At 33.3% G+C, this 15196-nt stretch overlaps 1 protein-coding gene across 3 annotated transcripts in view; it reads right to left on the bottom strand.

The window, feature by feature from the left end:
* EPHA3 (EPH receptor A3) overlaps positions 1 to 15196 on the bottom strand; it is a 378027-nt gene that overhangs the window by 338831 nt on the left and 24000 nt on the right. For all 3 annotated transcript variants that reach the window (XM_082392423.1, XM_082392424.1, XM_082392425.1), the window contains exon 2: positions 5900 to 5964. In XM_082392423.1, the coding sequence (XP_082248549.1) occupies positions 5900 to 5964 (65 nt within the window). The remainder of the gene's footprint in view (positions 1 to 5899; positions 5965 to 15196) is intronic.

Genomic DNA, 15196 nt, shown 5'->3' with positions numbered 1-15196 from the left:
TGAAATAAATATCAATGAAATCACTGCAGTAATGTATAATTACAAGCTGTAGAGGTACAACAAAGAACAAGGCAGATGAGCTTAATAGGTGTTCTGTCCTAGTCTGGGGGTGCCAGAAGGGTAGCATATGAGAAATAGAAGGTCTCCCTGAAGAAAAATAGTATTTTGAGGAAATTCTAAAAAATTGTAAAAATTATTAAAAATTTAAAATAAATTGGACCCCCAATTTACCTTATTTTGATTCTTTCAATTCAAAATGTAGTTCAAGATTATATGCGAACTTTTATCTGTGCAGATTCAATGAAATAACAATCATGTGTTGTCAAAGGCAATATTTTGGGCTCTTAATTGAGAAGAGGTGTTTGCTGGCACCTCAGGCAACACTATCAATTTTCTTTCCCCAAAATTCAACTCCCAGACATCAAGTGTAGACTGAGATTTAAGCAGACATATCAATGAATTTACCAAAAGGTTTTGGATTAGAATGGGAAAACCGTAAAATTTTTCTAAGATTAAGAAATGATATTTGTATATCTCTTTTACATACATTAGTATATATACACTTATTCATAGATAGATACATAGCAACATCTCATTTGTTCAAGTGTCATTCACTATAAAGTGCTGTGACATAGAAATTACTGTTATCCCTTGTTTAAAAGTGAGGATAAGTGTTAATGAAGGTTAATAGGCCTGTATTAGATCATACTGCAATAAATGACAGAGCCAGAATTCAAATGCAGATGAGCCAATTCTACACGACGTGCTTATTCTATTTTACTATTCTGTCTGTTTTCTTTGACTTCATACTAAAGCACAAAAAAGATAACCTGGGAAAATACAAATAACATTGTAGGATAGAATTATGCATTTCCATAGCCTCAATTTAGAAATTAGGGTATTTGACCAGGAGATAAAACATTGGATTCTATCAGGAGGCCTTTAACTGGAAAGTATGAGAAATACAAAAAGAATGGATTTAACAGGGAACACGTATTTTTCCATGTAACTCAGTGGTTCTAAGATGTCAGGGTTCCAGGCTGGTCTCTCTAATGCTCTCTGGGTTCCACCTTTCTGGCCATTAAGGGAGTGCAGGTGCTCCAGACTGGACATTGGGCCATCACAGGGCAAACCCAGAGGCACAAAGCACCTGGCCTCTTCCCATCTCTTTTTATTGGAAGGAAACCTTTCCCAGAAGTCACTGGAATTCTGTTCCAGTCTTATTGGCTTCACTTACTCTTGCCTAAACCAATCACTGGCAAAATGACTGTAATTATCATGATTTGCTCTCAGATAAATCAATATTCACCCTGCAAAGTGGCAGAGGGGTCATTTTCTGGGAACACATGGGAGGGTGAAAACCTGAATAATTTCAGTGTTCTATCAGCAAGGAAAAGCCAGGGTACAGATACTCGATGAGCAACCAATGGGTCATCTATTTGCCAGAAGAGTGTTTTTTATTTAAGTACATTATCACTGTTAAGACACCAATAAATAGCTAAGGAAACCTTTAGGGAAAAAATTTAAAAGAATTGAAAAGAGGGGGAGTGGTATAAAATTTTTTAAAAATCTACAACTGTTGATTTTGAGACTTCTCATTTCAGACTATTCTTTGTCTATACCGCCGCCCCCACCCAACCCTCTCTTCATTCTCTTCTCCTTACTTGAGTTTCTTTGAGTCCAGGTTCTTCATGCCTTTGTACTGCTTGACCATCATCTCAATATTATCCTAAGTGAAAACTATGTAGCCTCCCTCCCTTTAATCCCTTCTCTGGAGTGATACATAGACTAAGACACTGTCAGTCAATCAATCAATTTAAGTACTAGTCATGTGTAAACCAAGGACTCTTTCTAGATTGTAACCCAGCAACATATATGGGCTTTGATATATGTTGATTGTCCTCTAAATCAAAGAATATTCCAACTATTGAATAATTTACTAAAATTTCTGAAGATAATTAAGCCCAGAATTCAAAAATTATAATTCATAGTTTACAAGGCCAGAGAAGGTTAATTGCTTGTCTAATTTACTAAAGTGAACAAACTTAGTACCAGAAAATATCCATGTCAAATAAAACTCTTCTACTGAAAGATGAACTGCTGTTCATGACCCCCTTGATAATTTCAGTTTACAAGTTTGAGTATTATTTTCATGAAATTCATTTAGAGAAAACCAAAGTTTCATTAAACTTCTTCACAGATACTTATTTGGGGAATTTGTCCCATGCCTAATAGTATAGTACCATACTTTTCTACCAGGTTTCCTCTAAGATTTGAAGCACCATTTGAAAATAGAGATAGAAGTAATCCTCCCAAGAAAATAGCATAGGTTAATTGTAAGGTTTTATGAGTGAATGTATCTCTGGGGAAGAGGGTAAATAGAAATAGAAAAGCATATACATGAAGGAATGGGTCACTCTTGACAATTTTCCCCAAAATACATTAATTTTATATGGTTCATGTGATATAATCATTCCATGAAAGATTCATTTCAAATTTGGAATGAATTATTGGCTTATTTCTTAAAATTTATATTTCAAGAGATTTGGAATTTAGAGCTTCTAATGGGAGTATCGTTGGGACTTAGAGAAGTTGCTGGCAGTCCCCAAGATCTTTTCAGTGACCATAGCTCCTGGTGGAGAGCTTCATTATCCAAACCCTAAGCAAGGGTTTCTCAACCTGGATGCTGTCGTTTTGGACCAGATCATTCTTTGCTGTCCTGTTTTTTGTACAGTGACTAGCAGGACGCCTGGTCTTCCACACTAGATGCCAGTAGTGCCCTGCCTTCCCAGTTGTGACAACCAGCATATCTCCACACAAATATCCCCATGGGGCAAAATCAGAATTGCCTCCCCCCTTATCTACCCCTCATCACATGGAGAACCACTGCCCTAAACCAAAAGTGCAGGATTTTCCATGCCGTTTGTGACAACACGGATGGAGCTTGAGGGCATTACACTAAGTGAAATAAGCCAGACAGAGAAAAACAAATATTGCATGGTATCACTCATAGGTGGAATCTTAAAAAAAAAAAAAAAACTCCATAGAAACAGAGTAGAAAAGTGGTGAGGGTGGGGTATATAGGGAGAGGTTGGTAAAGGGGTACAAACTTTCAGCTATACAATGAATAAGGCCTGAGGATCTAATGTATAACATGGTGACTGTAGCTGATAACACTATATCATAAAATTGAAATTTGCTAAGAGTAGGACTTAAATGTTCTCACCAAAAAAAAAAAAAAAAAAAAAAGAAAGAAAGAAAAGAAGAAGAAGAGAGTGGGATATTTCAGTAATTCAGTATGGTCTGACATTGTTATAATTTTTTCTTCCAAGGTTTATATTTATATTTTAGTTAACCTGCAAACAGATGCACTTTTACTTATTGGCGTTAATTAATTAAAACAATGACTAGTTCAAAGTTGTTTCCAGCTATCACTTCATTTTTTTATGGAAAAGCTTGCATCATAGATATCAGTACTGATTTAACTATCTATTCCCTTTAAAACCAAAACAAACACAAAATTCCTCTATCCTTGTCAAATTGAAAATGACAATGATTAGGCAATAAAAATGATTAATTGAATCTAAAGGCACAAACAATCATACAAACAAAGATGTTAAATCCCAAACTTAAATTGACTCAAGAATTGAGCTTTCACTCAAGAATAGCATCAGTTTCTCAAAAAGAAATGAATATTAATGTCACATTTTCTAAATTAGTGCTACTTATTTCCTCATGAACATTATGGCTAACATAATACAGGGGGAAGATTTAAAGGAAAAATGTACTACAAATCACCCCAGGACAATAATTCACATACTTGGTTTTTCTTTTATTTTAATCATTTGGAGCTTAAGGTACTATAAACATCATGATCTGTTGGGGAGATTTTTTTTTTTCTCCCTGCTGGTTTTAATGATAAGCTTGGAGAACCTGACTAGCTGTTTTAGGCCATTTAATGCATCTGAAATAGCGAAGTAACAGCTGCAAGATCAACCAGGAAAGCAATGAAGAGGAGGCCGGAGCGCCTGAGGTCAGCTTTCTGAGGCTAAAGGAGAGACTGAAAACTGTTCATGAGAAAACCATAAGCGATTCCTAGGAGAAAGGAGGTAGGAAACTGGGCAAGAGATGGGAAAAGTCAAGAGGCCAGTTACCCTGAGGAGTGTTTCTTAAATTTAATGTGCTTAGGAATCACCTGGGACCGTGTTAAGATGCCGATTCTGATTCATCGGGAGTGGGGCCTGACAGCCTGCATTTCTAAGAATCTCCCAGGTTTTGACTCTGCTGGTTGGTGCACGTGCACACTGTGTGTGGCAGGGTTCTAGAACATCCCTCCCCACCCAACATTTCTCTGGAAGTAAAAGTGTGAACTTTGTTCATCATAAAATCTATGAGATTAACAAGGTAAATGAATTCATTTCCCCAAATGCTCAACATGGAGAGATGTGTTTTCTTTATACCTTCTTTAAAGGAAAATAAGAGGTAGACTGCTGCTTTGATATACAAGTTAACTTATTGTTTACAATGTATATCTATATGTAAAGTGTCAGTATGGTTTTTGCTTTTCATATCTCCTTAGGCAGCAAGTTTCTATGATATGTTATCTAATGGGGTAATGAAAGACTCAAATTTCTAAAATCAAAATTAAAGTTAGGTTTGAGTTTTGGATGATGAGTTTTAAATGAGTTTTCCAGCTCAATCCTGAGTTTCAACTCATTCGTTATGACTACCCAGGATGTGCTTTTACCCTAACCATTTGATTCCTTTTAAACCTATGGGAAAACCAAACCTTGGCTTACTTCATACTCTCCCCTTCTAAGCAACTAAACAAGGCCTGATTATGTGATAGGTTTTGGCATCGTGTCAGTGTCAAGGTGCACCAGGAAGAGAAGCAGATACAAAGATGACAGATAGATGAAGTATCCCTGATGCAAAACATTCGTCGGTGAAGAAGAAGCTGGTAGTAAAAATTAGTATTTTTAGGCACAAAAATCTAAAGACTGAACACCAATACTAAGTCGAAGTAATTATAACCTCTTTGAAAAGAGGCTGGCCTATAAGAAAAAGGAATATACACATTTACTCCTATCACAAATATTCCTAAATAGCACTTTGCATTTTCCACAGGCTATCCTTGGAAACAAAACAGATATGTTTAGGCAACTTTTGTACAATTTTCTAGGAACAAAAAATTTCCAAATGTATGACCCTCTTTTTTCTGAAAAAAGAGAAGGAAAATTTTCTCACACAAAGGCTCATCATAAATATTCGTGTCCCAAAATGCCATACACCTTAGTAATCTGTGTCTGGCTTGACAAAAGATTAAAGGTATATACAGTGCTTAGAATTTAAAGGCAGCCATATTTTCCTAAATAAAATGCCCAGTTTTAAACTGATCTAGACAAACTGAAGACACTTTAAGCAAAGAAATTAAGGCAACACAGGCTTATACTGTTCACAAATACCTACCCTATGTGGAACTGTCACCACAGTTGATTTTAAGGCTACAGCTCTGGAGGCAACCATCTCCAAATACACACTTTCTACATTACTTAAAATTTAGAGTATCTGCTCAACTCACCTATTTTGACCACATCACACAAAAAATGTTAGGTGATCATGCTTAGATCATCTGCATGATGGTAGTAATAATTAAACTGTTTAGTTAGTTCATTCAAGCAATTGATAAATTCAGAAGGGGAAAAAAAATACTTCAAAACTCTCAATAGTTCCATTGGATACAAATATTAAGCTGTGTTAGTCCATGTATTGAATATACTGATAAGCATAACTTGTCATCAGAAGTACAGGAATTCCTGTTCCCAATAATTCCTCCTGCTCTCTAAGAGAGGCAATGGACAGAAGAATCATGTTCCTTTCAATAGTTTATCAAACTCACCCCATGTGATGGGTAGGAGATCCAGCCCAGCTCCCCCTGAATTGTTTTTGAATCCAGTAGATTGACTAAAAGAAAACACAGATACACAAAAACAGTTAAAATGAATGAATTCTATTTACCTCTGTCAAGTTAATGTTGTCTGTTGTTGCTGATATAATAATATCAATGTGTTCAAAAAACACGACTCTGCTCATTCTCATTATATGTGTATGATGAGTAGAAGAAGGGAATTACAAAGAAAAGCAACCACAGGGAAAGTTAAGGGATCAAAAGTTTCTGTGACTTTAAACTGTTTATGTTTGTTTATATATATATTGTATATTTAATATATTGACAGAATAATTACAGGTTTAAAGAGGACACTATAAAAATACAAAATAGGAAACATTAATGCTAACATGAAATCAAAATAACTGCAAAGACCATTAAATTTAATAAATTGACATGATTTCACTATAAATTAGTTAAGTATGCTTCCATAATGAATCGTATTTCTTTTTGTACATATTTTGATATGGCATCTTCATATTGTCCCTGGCCAAAACCAAACATACTGTAATAAATACTGTATAAATTGTGTACTTATGTAATGAACAAAATGCTTAGCTATCAATTTGAGGAGAAGCCAAAGCAAAAATATGTATTATAATAGCACCTTGTAAAGCTTTACTTCTTTAAAAAGGGTATTGTTACCCAAACACTTTAATGATTTCACTCAGAATTTTGTGCTAGTTATTAAAAAGTCTGATGAATAATAAAATATAACAAGAATGTAGTTGCATTTTGAATATATTATTAAAAGAGAAAGGCAAATGATTTATTTTCAACACAGAGAGCATTAATTTGAAATGGACTAGAAAGTAAAATATAAAAAGATACTTTAAGTTTAATTAATAACAAAGGGCTCATGTTGATTGTCAATCTGTTAAATAATGGAAACTATAGTTTTCCCACATCCTTCTTCTAAGTTAGAAAACAACCCCATGATTGATTAATGGAAGATGTAGAGGAAGTTTACATAAAATATGCAGGTATTATTAACATGAACCAGAGCAGGTGAGTCAATAAATATAATAACAGACAGTCATTTTGAAGGGTTCCATATATTCACAAATCAAAACATAATGTTAATACATGCAAAGCACAACATGACCATGTGTTGTCAATAAAGGGCTTCCTGATGCATGAAAAGCACCACCCTTTCTTTAATCATCCCAATTATTTTCTTACAAAGGAAACATAAATCATATAAATGTTAAGAAAAAGAATTATATTTGATTGATGTTAGAATTCTAAATTTTCAAGCACTGCTTTTTGAAAGAAGATTTTTGGTTAGCTGGTTAGATGATAAATATACTGGGTGAGTATAAGAAAAATTCCTAATCATTAAGAGAAAAAAGATAAAGTTCTCAGAGGAAAAAAAACACATAAACTTAACCTATTACACTGGAATTCCTTAATGATTAAACTTTTTTCCCCTCACAATAAATTAATGCCAGTGAGAAGTAATTATATTTAGATAAAAGAAGAAGATAGTTGCTGCATGGATTACATAGTGTAATTTCCATAATGGAGTTATTTCCCAGGATATCAGTTTGGAAATTAACAGTATGCTTAATTATATTGAAATTATCTCTGGAAAATGATTTTTTTAAAAACTTCTACCAATTAATGTCACGGATAACATTTCAGATTATATAATGTTAAAGAATTTTTGAAAATATGAGAATACATCCTCACCTTTAAAGTATGTTACCAACATTTATTCTGATAAAGACATACATAGTTCAGTTGTTGGTTCTATCACAGTCAGCGGTTGATTTCTCTGAGTTTTACACAGGATTTGCATCGTAGAATTTACAGGGCCAGTATTCATAAATCATTGGATCACATTTGTAATACCTTCAGGGGTTTAAATGATTCAATGTTTTTGTGTGTATGTAATAATTGAATATGTACTAAATGATGAATATATGTTATCCCACCTGCTAAGATGAATGGTTGATTTAATTTCAGTATTAATAACCAGAGGAAAAAAGTGTTTGAGGCAAGGAAGATATAAATATTTTCTCCACTTAGTAAATTACTCATTGGAATGTAGGTTGTTAACTCAAGAACTATACCCTTAAGTTTTCTCTGATGATAATGATGGGGGGGAAAGGACTGGATTTATCACATCGGCATTTGGCTTCTACTCAAAGGAGAAAAGCTAAACCAAAAAGAATTGTATTGCACTGTCAATTAAAATTGGTATAAGAGATTAATTAAATGTATTTCATTTACTCAGAAATTGAATTTTTAGTGCACTCCATTTAGCATGATTGAGGGAACACACAATTAGCAGCATTACTCATGATTCTGATCCGCTTGTCTATCAAACATAATTAGGTCTGCACTGGTTATCTCACAATGTTGCCGTGATGATCAAATAATATAAATTTAGTTAAAGCCACCTGAGGTTATAACATGCTATACAGATTCAATGTTCTTGTAAACTTAAAATATTATCTAACAACAGTTCCAATACAATTCTTCTGAATTGTATTGAAAACCAACCGTCAATATATGGCCTAATAGAGAAGAAAAGTGACATCAAGACACTTTTTAAAAGCACCTATTTGGGGTTTATAAAGTGTTTTTGTCTATAGCCAAATAAGAACAACACAGTCTAAGCATTCTAGCCACTTAAAGTCAATGGTTGCTAGACTGGAATTTGCCAGCATATAAACCTCAAGTCTCCTGTGATCTGTTGTATAGCAATCTTGAGTGCAGCATAATTGAGATAAGAAGAAGAGAAAAGTTAATGGAATTTGAAAGTCAACCTGCTGTGAGTGATGTCTCTGGATACATTGACTAAATCTAACCTTGCAATGCCATGTCTTAAACCCCACACTGATACAGGCAAGAACATTAGTTACTAATGCTTTCCTCTCCCAAAAACGATGTAGACCTGATCATAGCCTTTCAAGTGGTGCCACTATTCAAATGCCAGGGCAGATAGAATTGTGATGTACAAATATATTGCAGTCTGAGTTTTAATGACACTTTGTAACATGGAATATTTATTTTAATTGCTAAAATTTTTGAGTTCACAATTATGAATTTTAACAAAAATATTAGGAAATTATTCTTAAGGGTAGGTGGGAATATATAGATAGACTAATTCTTTAATGACTGCCTCATGCTAGGTTATTTGCCAAAGATATAAATGTGCTCTTACCAGATTTCATATTCTAATGGTTCATTTCCAAATATTTTTGGTTTGTAACAGAAAATATGTCATTTCATTAATTTCAGAATATTTTCTATTCAAAGAGCTATGTAGCATATATTAACTTCAAAAAGTGATTTAACTTGGACACATTTTGAAGTGTTAGAACTCCACTTGAGATATAAATAGGAGTTTTTGGCAAAAAAATCATTGTGGGAAGTCCGGATGGATATGGTTCTGGATGTCTTTCACATGCTTTACTCTGTCTAGTCTCACTGCTTTTAAATAGAAAAAATTGTATAAATAGGTGAAGGGGTTTACATTCATGAAAACAGTAAGGGAATCCTCACTCAGTCTCCTTGAATTGGCTTTCGGGTGGGCATTAACATGAGATTTGCTGGTCAAAATGATGTGTGGTGTCTGATGAGAATTAGAAGGCGTAGAATGAAGTAAAGGAATAAGAACAAAGTATAGGGTAAACTAGCTCATATTGGTTGTAAGTGCTTCTGGAAAGAAGGAACCCTTGCTCTCATTCCTGCCACTGATCTTTACTGTCACTTTTCCCGCTTGGCTGAATTATGGATTTAAGACGCTCAGGAGTCTTGTTCTCTCTTCCCTTCTTACCCTCTGTGATAATGAAGAGGCAGAATCCAATGTCTACTCCTTTGCTCACTGGCATTGACAATGTCAAAAAGAATTGTCTGTGCCAAGAATTTATATACCACCTTCCCTTCTTACTAATAAGAACTCATTAAAATTTTTTAAAGGACTCAGTCATTAAAATCACATTTTGCAACAGATGTTCTCATTTAGTAAGGACAGATTAAAAACTTTGGGTATAAATTTCTGGAGTTTTACATTTAAAGAATCATTAATACACCAAGATTTTTCAAGAGCATTTCAAAATTCTGATTCATAGTGGCTATCTGTCCACTTAGACTAAGAGTTAAACAAATATTCACATCTTTTAGATTAAGTGCTGCAAATATACAGACAGTACTAAAATAATTTTTAAAATTAAATGCCACAATTTCTTACTGAAGTGGAAGATCATTTCAATTATTCAATAACATATCTATGCTTTGCGGTAATGCTATAGCTGCATTTAAGAAAACATTTAGAAATGTCAAGGTGAACAGTAGGGTTTAATGGCTAAAGAATTTCAGACTTGTAATAACAGACATGTTTTCTTGTAAAACCTTCAGTTATAAGGTGCTTTTATAACCAAGTGCAAATAACTATGAAACCACTACAGCAGAAAACAAACCCATCCTTTGATTATGTCTTGTCTTTACTAAAAAATAATATTTCCTTTCCTGTTTGTGCCATCACTGTAATTGTCCCAGCCACATTTCTTGTACACTATTTATCTTTATCATTTTCATCTCTTTCTGTTATGATGAAAAGAGTAGCTTTGCTCTAGGTTACAGACAGCAGAAGAGTCCTTTAATCTGCTCCTAAGTTATACTTAAATGTTGCAAATAGAAGAAAATGATACAGGAAGTAATACATTTTGATCTCAGTGTTGTAATTCTCTGTATGGTACTCTGGTCAACCATAACATGGAATCAAGAAATCAAGATGTATTTTCTGACAGGAGTCCACCAAAGTTCAGCTTTTCGTTTTTCCTGTACACACCCAGGTATGCCACAGAGAAGAAATTTAGAGAAGTCAGTTTTATTAATGTACTTATCTATTTCAACATAACTTTTATCTACTAGGATTATATATTCTTAGTTAACAGCTCCTATAGGCTTCCTGTTTATGTTTATTTCTAACTAAACATAATTAAAACATCTTTGTAATAGATCATTAATATTGTATTTCACAGACTAAAAATTATAAAAATGTTTTAAACTATAAATGAAGTCAACTATAATCTATTAATTGTGGGTAGATAAAACTTCCTGTAATCTATGTTAAATTTTACAGGCATTTTGTGTCATAGAAGTATAAATTTATGATAATTTCTCAAATAACCAAGAAAAATAATTATGTAAAAATTTTTAAAAATGTGTAGTGCTAGACATTTCTGTGGAAAACCCCTTGTTGCACGGTATCAATGGCTTATTTATGGGATACAAGCAGATTTCTGGACAAGGTGGTATACTATCAAATTTTTCTTATTAGCTTTTCTTCCTGGGCAATAATTTTAGATTAACTTCTATACAGGCAGGTCCTAATTAAAGAAGAAACTGTAATTAGCTGCCGCATCTCAATCTTTGCCAACAGCAGGAAGAAGTCGTTGGAATCAAAACATAGTCTTACAGTAAGATGTCTTGTGTTCTCATGACTAGAGCAGCTCAAGGAAATAACAGAAACACAGACCAAAATTCTACTTGAAACTTGGATACTTTAGTAAATGTTAACTCTCTGTTGCTTCTAAAGTGTTAAAATTTTCTATTTTTTTCTTTTTAATCTGAGAAACCTGAAGGTCACTCTGATATTAATACTCTTATGGAGAAAACAGCTATTAAAATATCCCTTGGGAATGTGTTCTTATAACAAAATAATTCTTTCAAATAAATGAGTGGGGATGTTCTACTGTCAATGAGGTTTTACTACATTAACAACCTCAGCTTTGATAATGGTCCCTAGAATAGCAGGTCTCTTTGCTTCTGTGCATTGTCAACCTGTATTATGAATCATTTAGACAAGTGAAATGTGTTTCCCAAAATGTAAGGTACTAAAAGTAGAACATTAATGATTATGTAAACATTGTACTTTTTCAACACATTTTAGCTTTTTAAAGTGTTCTAGAACAGAAACATTTGTTTATTTCTACTTTGAAAGGACTTTTTTGACAGATTAAAAAGTGAAAAATGAAAATATATCCTTCAATTTGAAATTATATAAATAATCATTAGGGCAAATAGGTGCTCAAGCATTAGCACATATATTTTGCCTTCACACCATAAATTCAGGCTGTCTTGGTATATATTTTTTATTATATCGCTTGATTATTAACCTTTGACTACTAAATATAAGCTACCTGTTTAGTCAGGGTTTGAACAATGGCTATGAAAATGGAATAGAATGTAGAAGATGGCCTACAAAACAATTCTAATATAGTAGTTATTTTCAAAATAAAAATGTGCTTGTAAGTCCCTTGGATATAAGGATTCAAATTTTAACGTAGGGAACAAAAAGTGTAGTGATGAAATTAAATTTCAATTTAAAAACATTCTTTGGACATTTTTATATCACAAAACTTTTAATTTTAAAAGAAGCATAATGCAGAATAAATTGGTTTAAATTTCTGGAAAATTAAAATAAGGATATAGCTTTGACTTCATCATATTCTAGAGGATATCTACATCTAGACTTTATGTCATACACCATGACTGTTGTCTACAGACATACACACACACACATATAAACAAACTCTTCATTGTATAAATATGGGTCTTTATAAAGACCCACAAAGGATCCAGTGAAGTGCCACATGCCTATCAGTTTAATTCAAAACTCTAGCCCTTTATTTTTCATATTAGGAGCATAGTGTCAATGGAAAGTATCAAACAATTAGTGCTGTGCTGGTCAGGAAACTTCATTTATCACTGCAAGAGAATGCAGAATTCAGACAAATCTCAGTTTTTTCTTGGTAGTGTAGTCATAATATGAATAGCACCTATAGAAGCTTCTATTTTGGGATGGTCTTTTTTGATATTCAATCATGTGCATTTCCAATACACACACGTGTGTGCATGTATACGTTCACACAGAATTTACATTGAGCTTAGATATGTGCTTATTAAAATAGCTATTTCTGAATGTTTGGTTCTTTCAAAAGTGCTTTTTACTTGTATATGTATTTATTATGCATTCATTCAAATTATTTATAAAGTTTTCTAGATATATGCAGTAAAAAAAAATCTGGGTTATAATTATCCCTATCACAGGAAATTAGGCAAATCATTTAGTCTTCTCCCTTTCTTTTTACTAATTTATTGTTATTACTAACTTTATCTTTTTAAAAAAATCTTCCTTATATTCCAGGGACTCTGTTTTAGGCAGCTAATCTTCTGTAAAGATTCATAATGCACTTTTTATAACTTTCACGTCTATGTTAAAAGTTTTTTTATGTAAGTATTCATTTTGTAGTCACCTGTCCCAACTAAGCTGTTATCTTCAAGGCCTTTCAACATGTCGATAACCTTCTTTTTCCAAAATCCAGTAACTAATTCTCAGGTGTGCACTGTTTGGTAAATAAACCAAATTATTGTAGTATGAAAGATGAGTTAATTTTTTTCTTAACATTTTTCTTAATTCATTTTAATGTTTTTTAAATTTATGCCTTTGAAATTAAATGTAGAGTTCTAATGTTTTCACTAGGGCTAGGGTAGTAAAACTTAAGTTTCCAAAGGATCACCTTTGGAAAGGAAAATTTAAAGGGAATGGTTCAGTTACGTAAGGGGACAATACTGTTGGTCATACACATGCGCACACACACACATACATACACACACTCACACACAGTGTTGCACATAGACTTTTCCTCGGAGTGTTGTTCTGCTTAACCAGAGGATTATTTAGACAATCTGCAAGGAAGCGATTGGAAATCAGCTTCCCAGCCTAACTTCTCAGTGTGAAGATTGCTATCATATGCAATAAAAAAATGTACCTTTCTAAAATCGATAGAATTTTATTTATTGCTAAATTACGTTTGAAAATCAAGAAATAAAGTATATGTTAACTACTAACAAGCTGTTCTCTATTTCCCGTACTCATTCTGAGATAGATAGGGAATGCCTAAATTTCATATTAATTAGAAACCAACTAACTTTATCACTGGCAAAAAATAAACTTTAAAGTCTCATTTTTTATCAAGGGAGGGGGCGGGGGTGGGGGGGGATGCGTGTTATTTTTTTACTGGACCTGCAGAGTTTATTGGTCTATCTTTATTATTTGAAAGACGATAAATTAACCTCTCCTTAGTGAATATATAGAAAATTCAAGATGAAACCATTTTCATGTTGATTAAATAGACTTATCAGCAATAAAATTAACCCAGGCTTCTCCCCTTGCTCCAGTCCCCACTGGGTAATCTGTCAAGAATTTTTGTCTTAAAACAAGAGGCATCTCAGTTTGGAGATTTTGAAGTCACGTTTACATTTTCTTGACTTTTGAGAGCTCTGCAAAATCATATATGAACTAGAACACTAAATAGTAGGGAAAACAGTTGTTGATTCTAATCCATCAGAAGTGAGAAAACAGAAGTTTGTTGCTAAGCCTTCGCTTTTGCTCATGGAAAATGTGCCAGTAGCTTGAGTGGTTAGAAAACTCATTGGGAACCTAAAGGATAACATGTTTGAAAACTTTTTTTCTCATGTTGCAGAGAAGAAAGCAAGGTACTGAAAGCAGCTTTCTGATTTGAAAGCCTGATGTCATCAATATGCTATTTTTGCTCTTTGCCAGGTTAACAGAATTTATTGCAGCAATTAATGCAAAACATATGTGCTGAAACACCCACGTGAAAAATATAATTGCCCCCAACTTAATTTGCTACCTTTCAAAACCCTGTTTTAGCTACCTTTTCTCAATGCCTCCACTTAAATAGAGTACAAGTGTTTTTATGAAAGAGGATATAAGTCTTTATAATTTATTTTCTCATCTTAAGTAATATATAAATTATCTTTCAAATAGGGGAAAGTTTCCATAGAAATTAAAGTCTACTTTTTAGGCCAAGTTCTACTTCCACCCATTACTGACCTTTATGACAATTCCAATAGTTAATTCACACTTCATTTTTATTATATAAAACTAAAAAAAAATCACATCCAGGTTATATTGATAATTGCCTCACAATCTCTGTGTATGGAATTCTTGATAAGAATCTTTCCAGGGTGAGGAAAGGAGTGTCTGAGTGTCAGGAAAGGAAGACAGAGGTAAGAATGCATGAAGAAAAAACATCACAGATCACATCTTTTATTCCTCTATCCACATCAAATTTTTTTTAATTCTTAGTGAGTCCCCAGCCTGAGCAGATAATCATACTTTATGAGGGTAAACACTGCAGATTCAAAGTACTCTTTGAAGTACTTTTTTGAAAGTACTTTGAAGTCTGAGTTTTCACTCCAATACTG

Source organism: Balaenoptera borealis, assembly GCF_965194805.1.
Source record: "Balaenoptera borealis genome assembly, chromosome: 5".
In the NCBI taxonomy this organism is placed as follows: domain Eukaryota; kingdom Metazoa; phylum Chordata; class Mammalia; order Artiodactyla; family Balaenopteridae; genus Balaenoptera; species Balaenoptera borealis.
Note: the sequence above shows the minus strand (reverse complement) of the source record. Positions and strands in the feature narration are given on the sequence as shown.